At 35.5% G+C, this 17534-nt stretch overlaps 2 protein-coding genes across 2 annotated transcripts in view; both read left to right on the forward strand.

Annotated features, from left to right (window-relative positions):
* LOC145981396 (uncharacterized) overlaps positions 1–965 on the forward strand; it is a 50356-nt gene extending 49391 nt beyond the window's left edge. The window contains exon 5 of the mRNA XM_083114633.1: positions 864–965. Within this exon, the coding sequence (XP_082970759.1) occupies positions 864–965 (102 nt within the window). The remainder of the gene's footprint in view (positions 1–863) is intronic.
* Positions 966–2024: 1059 nt separating this feature from the next.
* On the forward strand, positions 2025–5284 carry LOC145981360 (uncharacterized). Its single transcript, XM_083114593.1, has 4 exons — positions 2025–2106; positions 2721–2920; positions 3835–3994; positions 5190–5284. The coding sequence occupies exons 1-4, from the start codon at positions 2028–2030 to the stop codon at positions 5270–5272; spliced, it is 522 nt and encodes a 173-aa protein (XP_082970719.1). The 5' UTR covers positions 2025–2027; the 3' UTR covers positions 5273–5284.
* Positions 5285–17534: the final 12250 nt, after the last annotated feature.

Below are 17534 nucleotides of genomic sequence, written 5' to 3' on the forward strand. Positions count from 1 at the left end.
CAAGTTACCAATGAGCCAAGCAGATACATACAGATTACTTCCATTTAGGCAGTAGGTTGCAGTTGGTTCAACTTTTTCTTTCTTTCTGGAGTTTAAACAGGTTTTGTAACAATACAAATCCTTAACAATAAGTAATCTGCAACTGGATGTATGGTATTTCATTTTCATTCTTGTTAAAAGTGAGAGTTTTAAACCTTTCTGAGACAAAATAAAGTTTGTTGGATGTGCATAAACTCATGACGAGAGCTCCAAATTTTTTCCAGAGTCAGGAAAATGTACTACATAGTACTTTTTGAAGAAGAGAATACAGTGCAGGTAGTCCCTGAATGTTGGTTGAAATCCCTGAAGGAGTGTTATTGGCCCCCATCAACTACAAAAAACGTGACAAAACTTATAAAGACAATGGCTGAAGCAAACAGTACATTCATGGCCCATAATATTCGGATTTTAGGCTCTGATGGTAAGAGAAAGTATATTTTTTTCTTATTACAGTAACTTAAATATATGGGATATGCCTGCAGAATAAAAAGAAACATTATAATCTCTATATTTTTAAATGTGGTTTAAAATTTTGACCTTGAAATAGAAAATTTAGTGTTCTTTTGTTAAATTTCCATTACAGCCTTGTGTTTTATTTTAATTTTAAGTCTCTTAACTAATAAAAAAAATAATGGTATATAAAATTGTATTGAAATTTTGACCAAAACTCCAGTGGCATAGCCATGAAATCATTGAGATCTGAAAATTTAGTTACACAAATAGAGGATAAAGTAAATTAAGGGGGGGGGGTCAATATTTTTATACTTTCATTCAAAATTATGAAATCCTCTTTGTGTATGGAATTCATCGTTTAATACTTTCAGAGGAGTACAACATGGCTGTACATAAATCAAGGACAGCAGAGGATACTTCCAACCTTAGCAGTTGTTCCACTGAAAATGGGCTCCCCAAGAAGAGAACCATAAGGAAGCCCTTTTGGTCAGAATCTCCAGGTTCATCTTCAGATGATGAACAAATTAGGCCAAAAGTCAGGTACATTTTCCTTTTATATATTAGTTACTCTATTGCATATATACTCTATAGTTCTCCTCCATGGGCGAGTGGTCAAAGACATTCAGCTCTGGGCCCTGGCTGCAGTCTCCTTGAGAACGGTTTCGGCCCATTTGTATAGGACCGGTTGCAACCTACATCGTGAGGAAATTGGGAACCTATGAATAAATAGCGTAATGTTGGCCTCTGAAGCCTACTACAATGGCTGCGGGTCATTGAGCTGGCCACTCGACACCCCACTTCTGGTTGTAGAACTCCACGACATGGGAGGACCGTGGGAGGCAGACCAGCAGTCGAATGGCAGGTGCACGGTCCCTCTGGGCTTTATCGCAGGCTATTTTATTATTATTATTATATATATTTATTCTATACCTCCAAAGCTCATTCATGAATTAGGTCACACAAAAAGAGACCTACATGTGTTATTATGTGCCTGTTCAACCAAATTTCAGTAACCTGCAAACTTTACTTCAACTATGGGATATGGTTTCCTTTTCAAGGGAAAGTAATTTTTCTGAAATATTTTGCATAGGAACTTTTCTTGCATGAGTTATAAATATTTTTGATATTACTAAAGTTGGCTCACAGACAACTGTACTTTTCACAGTTGTATTTATCATCTTCATTTATTAAATTCAAATTACCACCTATTTTCAGTTTTGTTCTTTTCAAAATTATAATGTCTAAAAAACATAACACACTCTTCCAAAATATTTGAACTTGCCTGCAAGCTATTAGGCTATAAATGTATAAAGTCATAACTTAAAAATATATATTGAATGGCTCACCTTTTGATGTGAAATTGTACCTTTATTTTTAGGAAAGAATGTAATGTGGTGTTTTCCACAACAGCATTACAGAGGGCACCAACACCTCCAGCTGTGTTGGATAATTACACAAATGTAGATGCATCTACAAAAAGAACACCAACAGTTCCCTCTATAATGCAAGAAGAAACATTTCCGAGTCCCGCTGCCATGGTAGGAAGACCGAGAAATCTCGAAGATGTAGATGCATCTAAACTAACTTTGCAAGAACTTCTGCTGTTAAATACTGGTAAGGCCAATGGTAAAGTTTCACTTAAAACTAATTTAATGCATATTGTCTTCAATAGTGGCTAATGGGGACTGAACCTACAGTTTAAAGTGGATTCCAGACCACTGTGGGGAATTGAACCCAAAACCCCTTGAATACAGTGTAATAGCATTAGCCACTATGCTATCGGGGAGGCTCATGAAATAAGTGTTATGTAATTTACATTTCACTGTTATATTATTTTCAGGCTGCTTCCATTGCACATTATAGAATGCATTCTGCCTTGGTTATTTATTAAGGAAGAACCTTATTTTTATTAATAAAGATGTGATGAAAAATGGAATAGTCTGTTTGGAATCCAGAATTTCAAAAATTCAATCTAGTATTCTAAACCATGATGAAAATGTTAGGACAAATCCTGAACCTGTGTCCATATACAATGACATTTTCAGCTTTGTTAATATTAATTCAATTCAATTAATTAGTCAGGTTTTCTTTTAACAATATTATAGAAAGGTAAAGGCATTGATGCTATGCAGATTCTTTTCATTTCTTTTTGTCAAACTTTGTACTTGTAACAACTTTGTACTTGTATTTCTTTTGTTGTCATAATTATGTATTTCTTGTACTTTCAGAATTTCACAGAGAAATTTTGAAAAAGCTTAATGTGTTAACACAAGAAGTCCAAACACTAAAGCATACAGCAGCAAATGGAAATCTGCAGAGTGCTTCCACTCGTTCAAGTGCACTTCCATTTGCTCTCCCAATTAAAAGTGAAGAGGAATTGGATATTGTGGAAGATTTCTTAAAATCGGAGGAAAATAAGGAAGTTTTGGTAAGTAAATCATAAATGTCATATTTGAAATATGTGAGTTCAAATTGAATGACGTGTGTGTAATGTATATATTGGGTATAAAAACCTTACAAATCATACTGTGATACACATAAATTTTGGTTCGGAACTCATTAGCTGTCACGATAGGGCATTTCTGCCACTTTGACTTGATTAACCTAAAAGCAGTAGCTACTATTACAACAAGAAGCTGGAGAGAATTAATCTATTACAATAATTATAAATGCCCTTTTTGTGTAATTAATAGAGGCACATATTTTTGGTAAATAAAAAAGGAAAATTTCGGTACAAAAACAGTCGATTTTGGGTTCAAAAGCGGTAAATAAAATAAAATTTCGGTGTTATAGCGGTGAATGATCACATCAAAAGTGCTATATAAAATGGCATTTTGGTTTTAAAATTGTGAATATAATCCTAAATTTGATTTAAAAACTGCACTTATTACACAAAATAAACTTACCCATTCTAATAGCACATTTATGTAGTTACCAGAGTATTAAGTTTATTCCTGTGTAAAGCGGTCCATTTTTGCTTCTCAAATATTTACAGCAGAATTAATCAATTTTCCGTGAATTGCATAACTCACAGGATACTTCAGACTTCAGAAAGTGTCGCGTCGGTATATAAACAGTAAATTTCATGTTTAAGAGTATATTTCACATTTTGCAGTTCATTTCGCATTATTTCGTGACAAAACAGGGTAGAAAAATGCGCCTCACACCTTTCGGAAACATAAAAAATGAACATTACAGCATGTTATTTCATATTTCGTGTTTTTGTCAAAAACGAAATTTGCATGCCTCTAGTAATTAAATGTCAGGATGTGTACCTTTTGCTCAAAGTAATTTTTATCAATATTAATCTTTCTCTGAAAACAATTTTAATTTTATTTTCAGATTTCACATTTCAAAAGAATTGGTGGGAAGTGTTCAACTAAAACACTTCAGCGAATTATGAAGAAATGTCTAACCAACCAGGTAGCCAGTGCATTCTCGTTCACGGGAAGAAAGGGGAAGAGAAGCTTCAGTTCCCTGGGACTATGCAGATGTGTGTTTGGTATGTTAGGGAATTTTTAGATACTTGAATTTGTATTGATTGTGTCCTTAGTAATTTTTAGACGCATCAAAAAATTAAGTGCTGAAATTTCTAAAATGCTTTAAACTTTCACGGCAAGATTTTACACAAGTAGACAGTATATTTTAACACGACATTCAATGACTGCATAGTGGAATTTTTTTTTTTATATATCAGCATTAAATTTCAAAGAAGTGATTGATTTTGTGATTTTCGAGCACTTTAAAGCATATGAAAACCAAAGCGTCTTCAGTTGTGGAGGTAAGGACTGTATTTCACCCTCAATTTCTTCTTTTTGCGTTCACAATTTGTACATTTTTAAGTTGTAAAAGGATACAATGTACTGGAATTTCTTCCTTTGAAGGTGGGAAACCCAGTCACCAGTGATTTTTTTTTATCTGGATAGATGATATAAATTATGCTGTCAGTGTTTTTTAAGAAATAATATTTAAGATATAATTTATACTTTTAACTGAGCACATAATTCAACTCGTGATATATTTTAAAATGAAGTCTTTATGTGAGAAAAAGTTAATTTTGGTAATATAAAAACAATTAATTAAATCGAAGATCTGTATACTTACTTGTGGTGTCGAAAATTGGGTGACTTTGTTGACGACATAGCAACACGCCCAATAGGGGTGAAGCTCTGAATCGACAAAGTGTCTTCTAATGTGCTTTTCCTTTTCAATGCCTTTTATCATGAAACTGTTTTAACCTTTTAAACTTTTCTTCAAAATGAACCACAAGATGTGAATACTTTTATGAAGTGCTCACCATTTTGAAACATTTATGAAAAATACATATTTTCGACACACCAAAGCTCTTTGACTTATGCTTACAATTTGGAATGTGCCACATGCAGGAAATATCATGTTCTTACCTTGTTTCAACAACAACAGTGTATCCGTGGCATCTTGAATTAAAAATAAAATTAACAATAAAAGCACATACGCTAAAATACTTTTAACCTCACCTCACCTGATGATGTCCCCTTGGACGAGGACGAAACGTTATGGTTTCATTTTAACTTGTGTGTGCTTTTATTGTTAACTCTTTGACTTAGTTGATGTACATGCTGTGATTATGAAAATTTCAATAAGGGTTTGTGATTATTTTTCAAATGACCGACTTTTATTCTTTGTGCACTTTTTAATTCAATCGTTCTATATTTCAGAATCTTTAGAAATAACTGAAGTCGAATTCAACAAAGGCATGGGAGACTGGCTTCGTTTTGCACCTGCAAGGATGAGAAATTAGACTCAACATTGGAACCATGCTTTCAATGGGAACTGCATTTTTTTTTATTTTTTTTTGTTATTTTATTATATATCATATAACCAGATTGTATCTTGACGAATAGCATTTAAAGGCAAGAGCGATTTTTAAATAAATATTTAACAAATTGAAAGATTGTTTTTTACAATTCGCATCCATTTCCCTTCAATGATTGTGCAAATGAGATACATCTACACTAATTGTAGAGGTGTGCAGGAACATCTCTTGTTAAATCCCTGTATGGTTGATAACTATCCCTCTGTGACAGGGATTCTTAATGTGAGGTATGCATACCCATTGGAGCTATGTGATGGGAGCTCAAAAAATCCAAATTTATAAAAATTATGCCAATTGTGGAACTATTGAGCTCTCGCGACATGCCCAATGTTGTTTGCCACTTTTTGTGTATCAATGTGTGTATTTTTTTGCATACAAAATTTGATTGTATGACTGTGTGTGTGTGTTTGTTTTACTCTCATTATGTTATAACTAACCCCCAAGGGATATTGTTATTATTGTCTTACGTGGCTTAGCTGCCAAAGAGTTTAAATTGAAGTCCTTTGGCGTTCACCTCTTCAGTAGCTAAGCCAGGCGAGATAACCATATTTTAAATATGCATTGTTATATTCATAAATTACAGAAGCAGCAAGGTAATGTTGCAAAAACGTTGTGGCAACGTTAGCCCCTTACATACCTAACGTTGCTACAACGTACAGTTTATGTTGATACAACGTTGTGAAAACGTTGTGTCAACGTTGCAGGGTCATTTATTTCAACGTTGCTGCAACGTAGGTTGACAACGTTGCTGCAACGTAACTTGACAACGTCAACCTACGTTGCAGCAACGTTGAAATAAATGACCCTGCAACGTTGACACAACGTTTTCACAACGTTCTATCAACATAAACTGTACGTTGTAGCAACGTTAGGTATGTAAGGGGCTAACGTTGCCACAACGTTTTGACAACGTTACCTCGTTGACTGGGTTCTCAGCAGAGAAAATTCTCACTAAATGTGTGGATGGGAATCATCCACAATCATGTGATCGGGCCATTCTTTCTGCCACAAATCCTAAACGGCATTACCAACGAAAACTTCCTAAGCCGTCCAATACATCAGAGACAGAGTAGCAACGATGTCCAGGATGTCCAACTTATATTTCTCCATTTCTGCTTCTACTTGTTGCAATTTTCCTGCCTCATATAATGTTCTAATATTCCAAAACCCCACTAGAGTTTTCTTTTTAAGTCCAAAGGTTGTCAACAGTTTGTCCGCCCGGCTATTTCTTCGTTTGGTTTCTTTAATAATTTATTTTAAGGGTAGTGGGTTATTTGCCCTCTGACCCCGAGTGCCATGATGGGGCTGCCATCTTTAGGCCTTGGCACTTGCCACTCCACAATGTGGGACACAGATGCAGATGTTCGCATTTGTCTGCATGGGACTTTGTAGGAATATTAGGATAGGATATACTAGGTAAGATGGGACGTTGCAGAATGCCTTAGACTGGCTTCTCTATTGAGACCTGTCCAGCATGGGTGACCCTGCTGGTAGAAAAATCTGCCGCTGGCATAGCTCTCAGCCTCAACAAAGCACGCAAACCCCTCCGCCCGCACGGTCAGTGCTACTTTAAGACGGCGTTCCCTGGAGGGGAGAGAAGTTATGGCAGGCAGGATTATTCCAAGATGTCTGACAATGCACCCAGAAAATGGGAAAAGACAGGCAGATTGAAGAACAAAGAAATGAAAGAGAATGATGGGTGAGATGAATAAAATAAATTGTGGGAGAGAAAGAGATAGAAGACGGAAGATAGAGAGAGAATAAACTACAATAGGTAAATGGACAGCGACGGAAATAGTTCTCAGAAACGGCACAGAGAACACAGATACGCCATCTTAGAAGAGCGAATGATCTGACCGAGGAAAGTTCTAAACTTAATGTTGTGGAAAGTCTTCAGCAAATTATTTCCAGCTTTAGAGAACAGGTTTTGGAGCAAGTTCAATCACAAATGAGTCAATGCTATCTAACTGTTTCAGTGCTAAACTACAAGAACAAGAACGAGAATTAGCCCGACCCTGTGGCCGAGTGGTTAGCACATCGCGCTGCGACGCCAAGGGTCCCGGGTTCGAATCCCGGTCGGGCTTGGTTGTTTGTGAATGTGCATTCATCAATTTCATCATTTCATCACTCATCCCCATCTTCGCAAATTAGCCAAGAGGCACAAAACGCGAAGTAAAATAAACTAAATCAAATCAAATCAAATCAAGAACGAGAATTATTAGTAATTTTATGTTGAATTTAAAATCAAGCCTTCGTTTTCTTTGTTATCAGATCATATTACACACCAGATACACCTCACTGAGAATAAATTCATGGTAATCTTGTGAAAATCGTTTCCAAAGTTGCAAAATTGTTTTCTTTGGAAGCGATCGAGATCACTAGTATACCGAATGAACGAAGAAGCTCAAAGCTCATTAAGGGATATAAACTATACATGCTTCATCATCAACAACCTCACCACCGAATCTTTCTGGCTGGTACTATTCAATTACACAAGTCGAGTTAATGGGCGTATGGGAAACAAGATATTGTTCCAACTATGAGTTTAGTCAGTAAGCGCGACTTCAAGAAACCACAGAAATACCCTTTTCAGTGTGGGACGATATCCATTCAGTCCATCAAATCGCTGAGGATAAAGAATTGACGGTTTTTGATGCGTAGGATGTGGGAAAAATATTCATACATAATAAGAACGAAGTGCCCCCTTCCTAACATCCATTTACACAAGTTATTCTGTTCAAATGCAATCGATCTCACAATGTCAAGGCAAGCTATCGTCAAGAAACTTCACAGGCCAGCTCAACGTCATTATAAACGCATTTCAGTAGTAACCAATGGCATCAACGATCTCTGACAAGCATGATTTTCTACAGGGTCTCAAAATTGTGTAATATTCATTTCTCATGACCTACTTCAACATACAAACAAAATCGCAGTGATCAGAATGTACAACTATCCAAACATCACCTTTTTGGTTTAATTTCGAAATAATGGCTCTTAATTTTTTTTAAAAAAATCACAGATCTTCTGAGATTTAAAGTATGGGTCCAGCAGGTAAAACATATTTCAATTTGGACACTCCTGTGCAAAACGGGAACGACCCCGTTTTGTACTACCCTCCGCTTCTTCTTTTGAGCAGATAGTGACGGACGCTAAAATACATGGCATTTCTTCACACAGAAGTAAGATAATCTATCAAGCACTATGTCAAAATCTATGTTGAAACCGGAAGAATCAATGCGCTAGTTACAAGAACTTAGTACAGGGGCAAAATCGAAAATTTCACAACTTCGTAGAAAAAAGAAAGAAGAATGGGGGCAGGCGTTTCCATGGATGGCCATCTATGGCAGTAACATGGTTCGAAAATAGATTGGCCGGTTCTGCCGTCACCCTAAGTACGAACCCAGCGGTTCGAGGCCAAGAGCCTGTGTTTTGAGCCTCTCCTCTTACAAAGCAGAGAACAAAAAGAGAAGAAAAGATGTTGCAGGCATATATTGAGCCTCGGTTCGAATCCCGATATAAACGTAAATGGCCAGACAGCGTGCCAACGATGCGTTCATATCTAAAGTGTGATTATTTTATTAAAAAATCTATAGTGCAGTGGCGAACAACTTACTAACTAACTCTCTCTCTAGTCTTCTCAAACGTCCATTTTTGGATGACTATCCCCTGACTAACTTACTCTCTAGCCTTCTTAAACCCGAAGGTTCATGGCTGCAGCAACACAGGCCTTCCATCCGTCCCTATCTTGAGCAAGAACTATATACTCTTTTCCATCCCTACCGATTTCCTTTAGGTCCATTTCAACGTTGTCCCTCCATCTTCGTCTTGGCCTTCCTACAGGTCTCTTACCATCAAGTTTCCCAACAAGAATCCTGTAAACTCCCCTTTCCTCTCCCATTCGTGCCACATGGCCTGCCCACCTAAGTCTTCTTGATTTAATCATTCTAATAATATCTGGACATGAACACAAATTATGTAGTTCTCAATTATGTAACCTTCTCCACTCACCTGTCTCCTCATCCCTTTTAGGTCCAAAGATTTTCCTAAGGATCTTATTTTCAAATACTCTCAATTTATGTTCCTCTTTTAATGTAAGGGACCAAGTTTCACACCCATATAATACTACAGGCAAAATTACTGTTTTGTATATTTTAACTTTTAGTTTCTTAGATATTAAACGAGAAGACAAAAGTTTATGAAGAGAGAAGTAACATGCATTTCCTGAATAAGCCTACATTTTTTTTCCTTTGATATAATTTTCATTTGTTAATATTACTTCTTTGTATTTGAATTTGCAAACTGGTTCAAACGAGTTGTTATCAATAATTAGATTTTGATTATTACCTAACACTTGGTTTCGGCCTGTAAGCATATATTTAGTTTTTTCTTTGTTAACTTCCAAACCTATCTCTTTAGCAGTTTTGAAAAATATTTTAGCATTATTCTTAATTGTATTTATATCCTCCTCTAATAAGTCTACATCATCTGCATATACTAACAACTGAGTCACACCATTTAATTTTCGACAATACCCTTCATTTTTAAAATTATTCATGTTTTGGTGAATATCTACACCAGGCAGTGACTAATTTTGTACAATATTATTAAAATAGAAATAACTGTATTTGCCCGAACAAATGTCATTATATTGTTATGAACATTTGGTTAGCTGAATTTAACATGGCAGTCAAGATCTAATTTTTACTATTCAAAAATAAAATCTACACATGTGTATGAATATAAGTTGTCTGTATGATTGTGACCATTGGTCTATGTTTTGTATTTTCGCTGCGCTAGTTTTTGCGCAGTATTTACAATCTTTATCCAAATATAATAATGCAATACCTTATATAAATAACACAGCGCTATTAACTTCCATTATCGTAACATACTCTGTCGCCGTGTCCTGCCTAATTCAGAGTCCTGCAATCATTAGTTCTTCTGGAATCTGCTGTAACCCTATCGGACATATTTTGTAACTTCTGTACATCGAAATCACCGATATATAATCCATTACTTATGGTTCTTCATGAAACCAACACTTGATAAGTATACTCTTTCATGAAACAAAACTTGTTCACATGATAAGAGGAATACAATGAGTTGATATGGGTGTGGCAACTACGGTGATCTCCTTTCAGGTCACTGCAAGCAAAAAGCAACACTCTATAGTCACGAAAACCTTGCCGAGGACACACCAATGGAACTCAGAATTCTGATGATAGGAACGATGTACATTTCACAAAATTGTAGTTTTTATGGAAGCCACTAGCTTATTAATAAATAATAAAATATAACCAAATACTCAAAATGCTGACCAAGGCAGAATTTATTTTATTTCAAAACATTTTTTAGTTGTCTTTGGTACAGAGTCTGAAGAAGACCTTGCTAGAAGGTTGAAACGTAACGTTTAGTTTTATGTTTTAAAATAAAATAAATTCTGCCTTGGTCAGCATATTGAGTATTTGGTTATCATGGAAACAAGGCTTAATGGTTTTAATAAATATAACACAATATTTCAAAATATTAGAGAGTTATATCTTTCTAGGTGCACGTAAAGAAGAGTTATCTGCAAGAAATTATTACTTTCAAATAGTTTGTTTTAAGCATTCTAATTTGTTTCATAACTATAATTTTGAATCTTATTATAACTAATAGAAATACAACGTTCGGCTGGTATTTTTTGTACTACATGTATAATATCAAAATTGAAAATCGTGCGATTAACACAAAATTTGAGTTAAAAAAAAGAATTCCTTGGAAAAGCTATTTACTGAAATATACCAACAGATTTCAAAACTTAAAGAATTCTATGTCTGCGTCCCGTGAAGAAATAAATATCTGCCTTACTTCTATAATTACTCACTTTAGAACCACATCTTTTACGCAGTTTAATTAATTTCACAAATTTGGCTCATAGAATGAATTAGAGTCATTTACTAAAATGCACATTTCAATATCACGAAGTTTTTATTCTTTCTATTGAATAAATATTTCAGGATATTATTTTGTGCTGAGGAACATTGTTCAATTTATTTTGTTCCAATGTGGTGCATCTAAACTTACTTGAGTTCGTACTGAGTATTTAGTCAAAAATATAATGACATAAATCTAATATGTTGGCTAATTTAAGTGCATTTTAGAGGTTGCGTGGACTGTGCGTTCAAGCAAAATTCGTGGACTGAGTACAGAGCGAAGAGGAGAAATGACTAAAGCCTGCCAACCATGCTGAGACTGGCAGGTGTCTTAGAATTTCCAAACATAGCAAATACTCTGTAGCAGATGTAGGAATGATGTTTTCAAAATTGTCTCTAGATGTAAGAAATATGATGGACAAGAAGAGGAGACTTCAGTTTCGAAAACCTACATGGACAAAATGAAAGAGGCTTGCAATCTTAGATTCGTTCTTGTAGCTCGGGTTCCAACTTATGGTCGAGTAAAATCAGAACTTCGTAGAATTTGAGATGATGCTTGGATTGATTGATTGATTGAATTGCTTTATTTTACTTGGCTTCTTGTGCCACTTTCGCTAATTTATTAAGGTAATGATGAGTGATGATATGATGAAATTGATGAATGGACATTCACAAACATCCAGGCCAGGATTCGAACCCTGGACCCCTGGCGTCATAGCAGATGATCCTAGGAATAATGCAATATCATTCAATAGGATAAGTACTGTGTTTCTCTATTCATTCTTGCACTCAAGATTGGCTCAAGTTTCGTGCATATTGGTGATTGTACGGAAGGCAAAATTATGATTTTTTGTTTCTACAATACTGATCTGAAATCATGAAAGAGTAGTGTAAAAGGCCATATTATAAACTCGAGAAATGATGAGCCCCCCTCAGGCAGATTTGCCCACACTTAAAACAAGCTCAAGATGTGCATATGAGCTTATTGCTCAAGTGTGGTACTCTGTCTAATCCAAGATTTTTGTAAAAATGCCCTCGGGAATTTCCCGTGAAATGATGAGCCCCCTCAGATTGATTTGCCTACACTTACAAAAGCTGCACCTGCCAGATTGTTGTCCATAAACTTGTCAAAAATATGCCCCTCTTGATATTGTATGATATCTTAAGTATAGTGACTGCTATAGTGCCCTAGCATGTTTAGATTTCAAAATATTAACAATTCTGTTAATATTGCATTTTTCAGAAAATTCTATTTATAAAAATTAGGCATTTACAGCTTAAGTATTGCATATATCAGGAAAATTATAGAGACATAAAATGTAGAGAATCATGCCTAGAATATGCCTACAAAATTTCAAGTCTCCAGTACAGATAGTTTTTGAAAAATCTCAAATTCAAAAAATTATCGATTTTTTAACAAAACTTCTAAACAGCCTCTAGATTTCAAATATGCAACCCCCATGCACCTATCTTGAAAAATAGGCAAGTTATTCAAGATCTAGAGAACAACAAGAGATTTTTGAAAAATTATAGAGATCAAAAAGTTGCATCTTCCCATGCCCAGGCCAAAGCAACAAACCCCATGTCTCTAGGATTCATGGTTCCAGAGATAATCAAAATTCAAAAAATTATCGATTTTTTCAAAATTTAGTATGTTGCTCTGGGGAACATGCAGAGTCACCCCCAGGAATATAACTGGCCTAGGATCAAAACTAGTGAAAATTGCAAAAATAAAATAATCGATTTTTTCAAAATTTCAGTATGTTGCTCTGGGGGCCATGCAGAGTCACCCCCATAAATATAACTGTCCTAGGATCAAAACTAGTGACAGAATGCAGAAACAAAAATTATAATAGGGCTTGGATACAACAAGAAGGGCATTCTGCTGGCTTGTATACAGCTACCAGCCACTATATTTTTATTTTGAACACAGCACTTAAAACTAAGCCAAGATGCACACCCACCCACCCCCACCCACACCCACCCACACCCACCCACATCCATACATATTTACTTCCCGGTACACTTCTATTGCATTATGTTGTGTAATATTATGCAATAAATTATTAGGCATGTGTTGTTTTCTGATTAATTGGTTATGACATAATGTGATGATGTGGTGTTTTCTGATTGGTTTAAATAAGCAAGGTTTCTATTGGCTCTATAAATCTATATAAGCCAGAGCACAGTGCAGATTCCTCACCTTTGCTGGATCGGCAGAGGAACCCACATCGCGGGGGGTAGAACCTGAACAGGCTCCACCAAAGTATAGGAGACTTAGAAGCATATAATTTGGCGGAAAACCCAAGTAAGGTCATAGAAACAATATACACTGATGCAATAAAAGCCAATTTTTGGAAGGGGGGCCAAAGTGGTTCCTAAATACAAAATAATTAATATCTCAAGAACTAATTGACATAGAGCTATGCAGTTTTTTTGTCTGCACTGAACCCAACTGATATTTTTTATTAAGCATAGAATTTTGATTTGAATCCCAAGAAATTTTATATAATAAACCAACAACAAAAATACCAAAACCAAAAATATTAACACACATACACACACATATACACACACACAAATCACACTGCTGAACCCAATTGATATTTTTTATTAAGTATAAAGTTTTGATTTGGACCCCAGGAAATCTTATATAATAAACAACAAAAATGCCAAATCAAAAATATTGTAATCAATGCAATAAAAATATATCCAGCCCCAATTGGGCCAGGCACCAAAGGAATTGTGTTCTAGACAAATGCAGAACTCCCACTAAAATATGCCCTAAATGCCATAGAAAATATAGCCTGGAATATTTCACATATAAACATAAAGGTACTTGCTCTGCACAGTCATCAACATTGCCCCCACAACCATCTACATCTGGTCTGAAAAGGAAGCATGAAGCACCTGTTAATGCTAGAGCAGCAAAGCAGCCACGCTATGCACTACCTATCCATAGCAGTTTTAATGGCCAACTTAGGGACTACCGGTTTGTATCAGAGCCAAGATGTGGCATTAAGAATTTTTTGAACAGTATAAATCCTGATGTGCAGGCAATTCTAAATGCACAAAATGGCTCTTATAAGCTCTCTCTCAAATTGTTTACACAATATAAGAAATCAAATGGCACAAAATTTACACAGCCCCACATAACAGAAACTGTACCTGTATATTCAAATGCAAATTTAGACAAAATAATAAGCAGTTTGATAGATCAATTGAATATTAAACACTCTGAATTTGCAGCAAAAGAATCAGGATGGAGCCTATGCGGATCTCCACACAAGTTATATGTTAATATTTCTGAATTCAGCCTATTACAAGGATCTACATATCTGCCATTACCTGACAATATTAAAAACAAAGGAGCCGTGGTCAATATTGAAAATAATGATGAGAAATGCTTTTTGTGGTGTATTTTAGCTGCTTTGTTTCCAGTTTTAAGGAATCCTGAAAGAATAAGTTATTATAAACAGCATGAACACATTTTTAATGAAGCAATGAAGGGCTTAGAATATCCAATGTCTGTTCAAAATATTGATAAATTTGAAAAAAAGGCCAGGGATATCAATGGCAAACAATTATCTATTAATGTTTTTATTTGTTCTACTGGCCGTGGCAATTGCTTGATAGAACCTCTCAGAATCAGTACACTTGATGATGATTCTGCTGTTCCGATTGATCTGCTCTTAATTGAAGGGGATGGCACATATCATTACACTCTCATACATAATCTTGAAGCTTTAGTGAGAACACAATTAGACAAATCCAATACAATATTCAAGTTGTGCAGAAGATGTTTGACTGTATTTGATGGTAAAAAAATAATAAATGGGGTTCGTGAAAGGAATGCAGAAATTGCTAAAAACAAGTTACTTGAGCATCTGAAATACTGTGGCAACCATAAACCTGTTCATATGGTGATGCCAATGCCAAGTGAAAATGTCAAATTCAAAAAGTTTGAAGCCTTGTTGGAACACCCAGCATATATAGTCTGTGATTTTGAATCAAATCTCAAACCTCTTGCATTCTGTAGCCCAGACCCTGATGAATCTTCAATTACACCATACCAGTTACATGAAACTTCTAGTTTTTATTATGTGATTGTACAGGATGGTGTTGTTAGTAAAGAAGATTTATACATAGGAGCAGATGCCATCAAAAAATTTGCACATAGAATAGAAAATGAGTGCCGTGACATAGCATCTAATGTCTTATTAAAATCAAAACCCATGTTGCCTTTAACAGAGAAACAGATTGAAGATTTCAACAATGCAGAAAAATGCCCGGTATGTGATTCTGAATTTTCAGATACAAATATCAAGGTGAAACACCATTCTTATACAGATGGTAAATTCTTAATGGCTCTGTGTAATAGTTGTAATATTAAGATCCAGAGACCAAAATTTGTCCCTATATTTTGCCATGCTGCATCCAATTATGATTTTCATCATTTGATCAGGTACGAGGGGTTTGACAAGGAGAATTTAAATATTTTAGCAGAAAATGATGAGAAATATATTGCAATTAGCAAAATAATTAAAGTTAATGGTGTTCCTATTCACTTAAGATTTCTTGATTCCTACAGAATTCTGTCCGCTAGCCTGGCTACACTGGCCACTCAATTATCTGATGATCAATTCAAAATCACATGTGCCATGTTTCCAAATCAGGACCTGAAATTAATTAGGCGGAAGGGTGTATATCCATATGACTATGTTACAGATTTTTCTAAATTTGATGAGTGTTCTCTGCCACCGCAACAAGAGTTTTACAGCAAAATCAGAGGATCTGGAATCACTGATGATGATTATCACCATGCCCAGTTGATGTGGAACAATTTAAAATGCCAGACATTTGGTGATTATCACAATGCATATTTAAAACTTGATGTCACTCTCTTAGCTGATATACTTCAGGCATTCAGAAAATCTTCCATGCAAAATTATAAACTGGATCCAATGTATTTTTACAGTGCACCAGGCTTAGCATGGTCTGCAATGTTTTTGAATACTAAAATGCAATTGGATCTAATCCAAGATCAAGATATGTATCTGTTTATGGAGCAATGTATAAGAGGGGGCATGGTGCAATGCTCTCAGAGATATGCCAGAGCAAATAACAAATATATTCCTGATTTTGATCCAGCTCTGCCATCAAATTATATACTGTATGTAGATGCCAACAGCCTCTATGGTTATGCTATGGTGGATAAACTGCCATATGCAGGGCTTGAGTGGGTTGAAGATTTCAATATTGAAGATCTTAAGGATTTTGATGACAGTGACTATGGCCTCTTCTTAGAGGTTGATCTGACAATTCCAGATAAGTTACACAACATATTTTCTGATCTGCCCCCAATTCCTGAGGTTAAGTCCTCACCTGGCTCTAAACAGAAGAAATTGATGATTACTCTGGAACCAAAACAGGGCTATGTCATATATTACAAAAACCTCCAGTTCCTGATGAATCATGGTGTTCAAGTGAGCAAAGTTGGCAAAGTTTTGAGGTTCAGGCACTCAAGATGGTTGAAGCCATATATTGATACAAACACAGAGCTTCGAACATCTGCAATGAGCCAATTTGATAAGACCTTGTTTAAATTGATGGTCAATTCTGTGTATGGCAAAACAATAGAAAATGTCAGAAAACATATTGATGTTAAAATAATTACTGACCCCAGCCGGAGCAAAAAATTGATAGCAAAGCCCAACTTCAATTACAGAAGAATTTATGATGAGCATATGGCACTTTTTAATATGAAAAAAACAAAGATTAAGTTTGATAAGCCTATTTATGTAGGGGCTGTGATATTGGAAATGGCCAAATTACACATGTTAAAATTGTATTATGATGTGTTGAAGCCTTTTTATAAGGATCGTGTAAAACTGATGTACATGGACACAGATAGTTTTGTTCTTGATATTCAGACAAGATGTTTATCAAGATATGCCCCAGCCTGAATTGTTTAAATACTTTGATACCAGTGAACATTCAAAAATTCAACACCACAACAAAAAGGTGCCTGGCAAGTTAAAAGATGAGACACTTGGTGATGTTATTGTGGCATTTGGTGGGTTAAGGGCCAAGATGTACAGTTTTGAAACATGTAGTGTTGTTGTTGCCAAAAAAGCCAAGGGCATTGGCAGAGTGACTGTAGACAAAGAGCTTGAATTTGAAGATTACAAAAATTGCCTCAAATCATGTAGCACAATCAGAACATCAGAATCCAGAATTCAGAGTGTGGATCACTTGTTGACTAGAAA

The sequence above is a fragment of the Lepisma saccharinum genome, chromosome 29 (assembly GCF_977018435.1).
Source record: "Lepisma saccharinum chromosome 29, izLepSacc3.1, whole genome shotgun sequence".
In the NCBI taxonomy this organism is placed as follows: Eukaryota; Metazoa; Arthropoda; class Insecta; order Zygentoma; family Lepismatidae; genus Lepisma; species Lepisma saccharinum.

What these genes read in the sequence shown, in the direction of transcription:
- LOC145981360 (XM_083114593.1), top strand. Translation starts at nt 2,028, where the DNA reads ATGGTAGGAAGACCGAGAAATCTCGAAGATGTAGATGCATCTAAACTA. An exon ending in ACTTCTGCTGTTAAATACTG is followed by an intron (nt 2,107 to 2,720) that starts GTAAGGCCAATG and finishes TTGTACTTTCAG; the next exon opens with AATTTCACAGAGAAATTTTG. An exon ending in ACTATGCAGATGTGTGTTTG is followed by an intron (nt 3,995 to 5,189) that starts GTATGTTAGGGA and finishes TCTATATTTCAG; the next exon opens with AATCTTTAGAAATAACTGAA.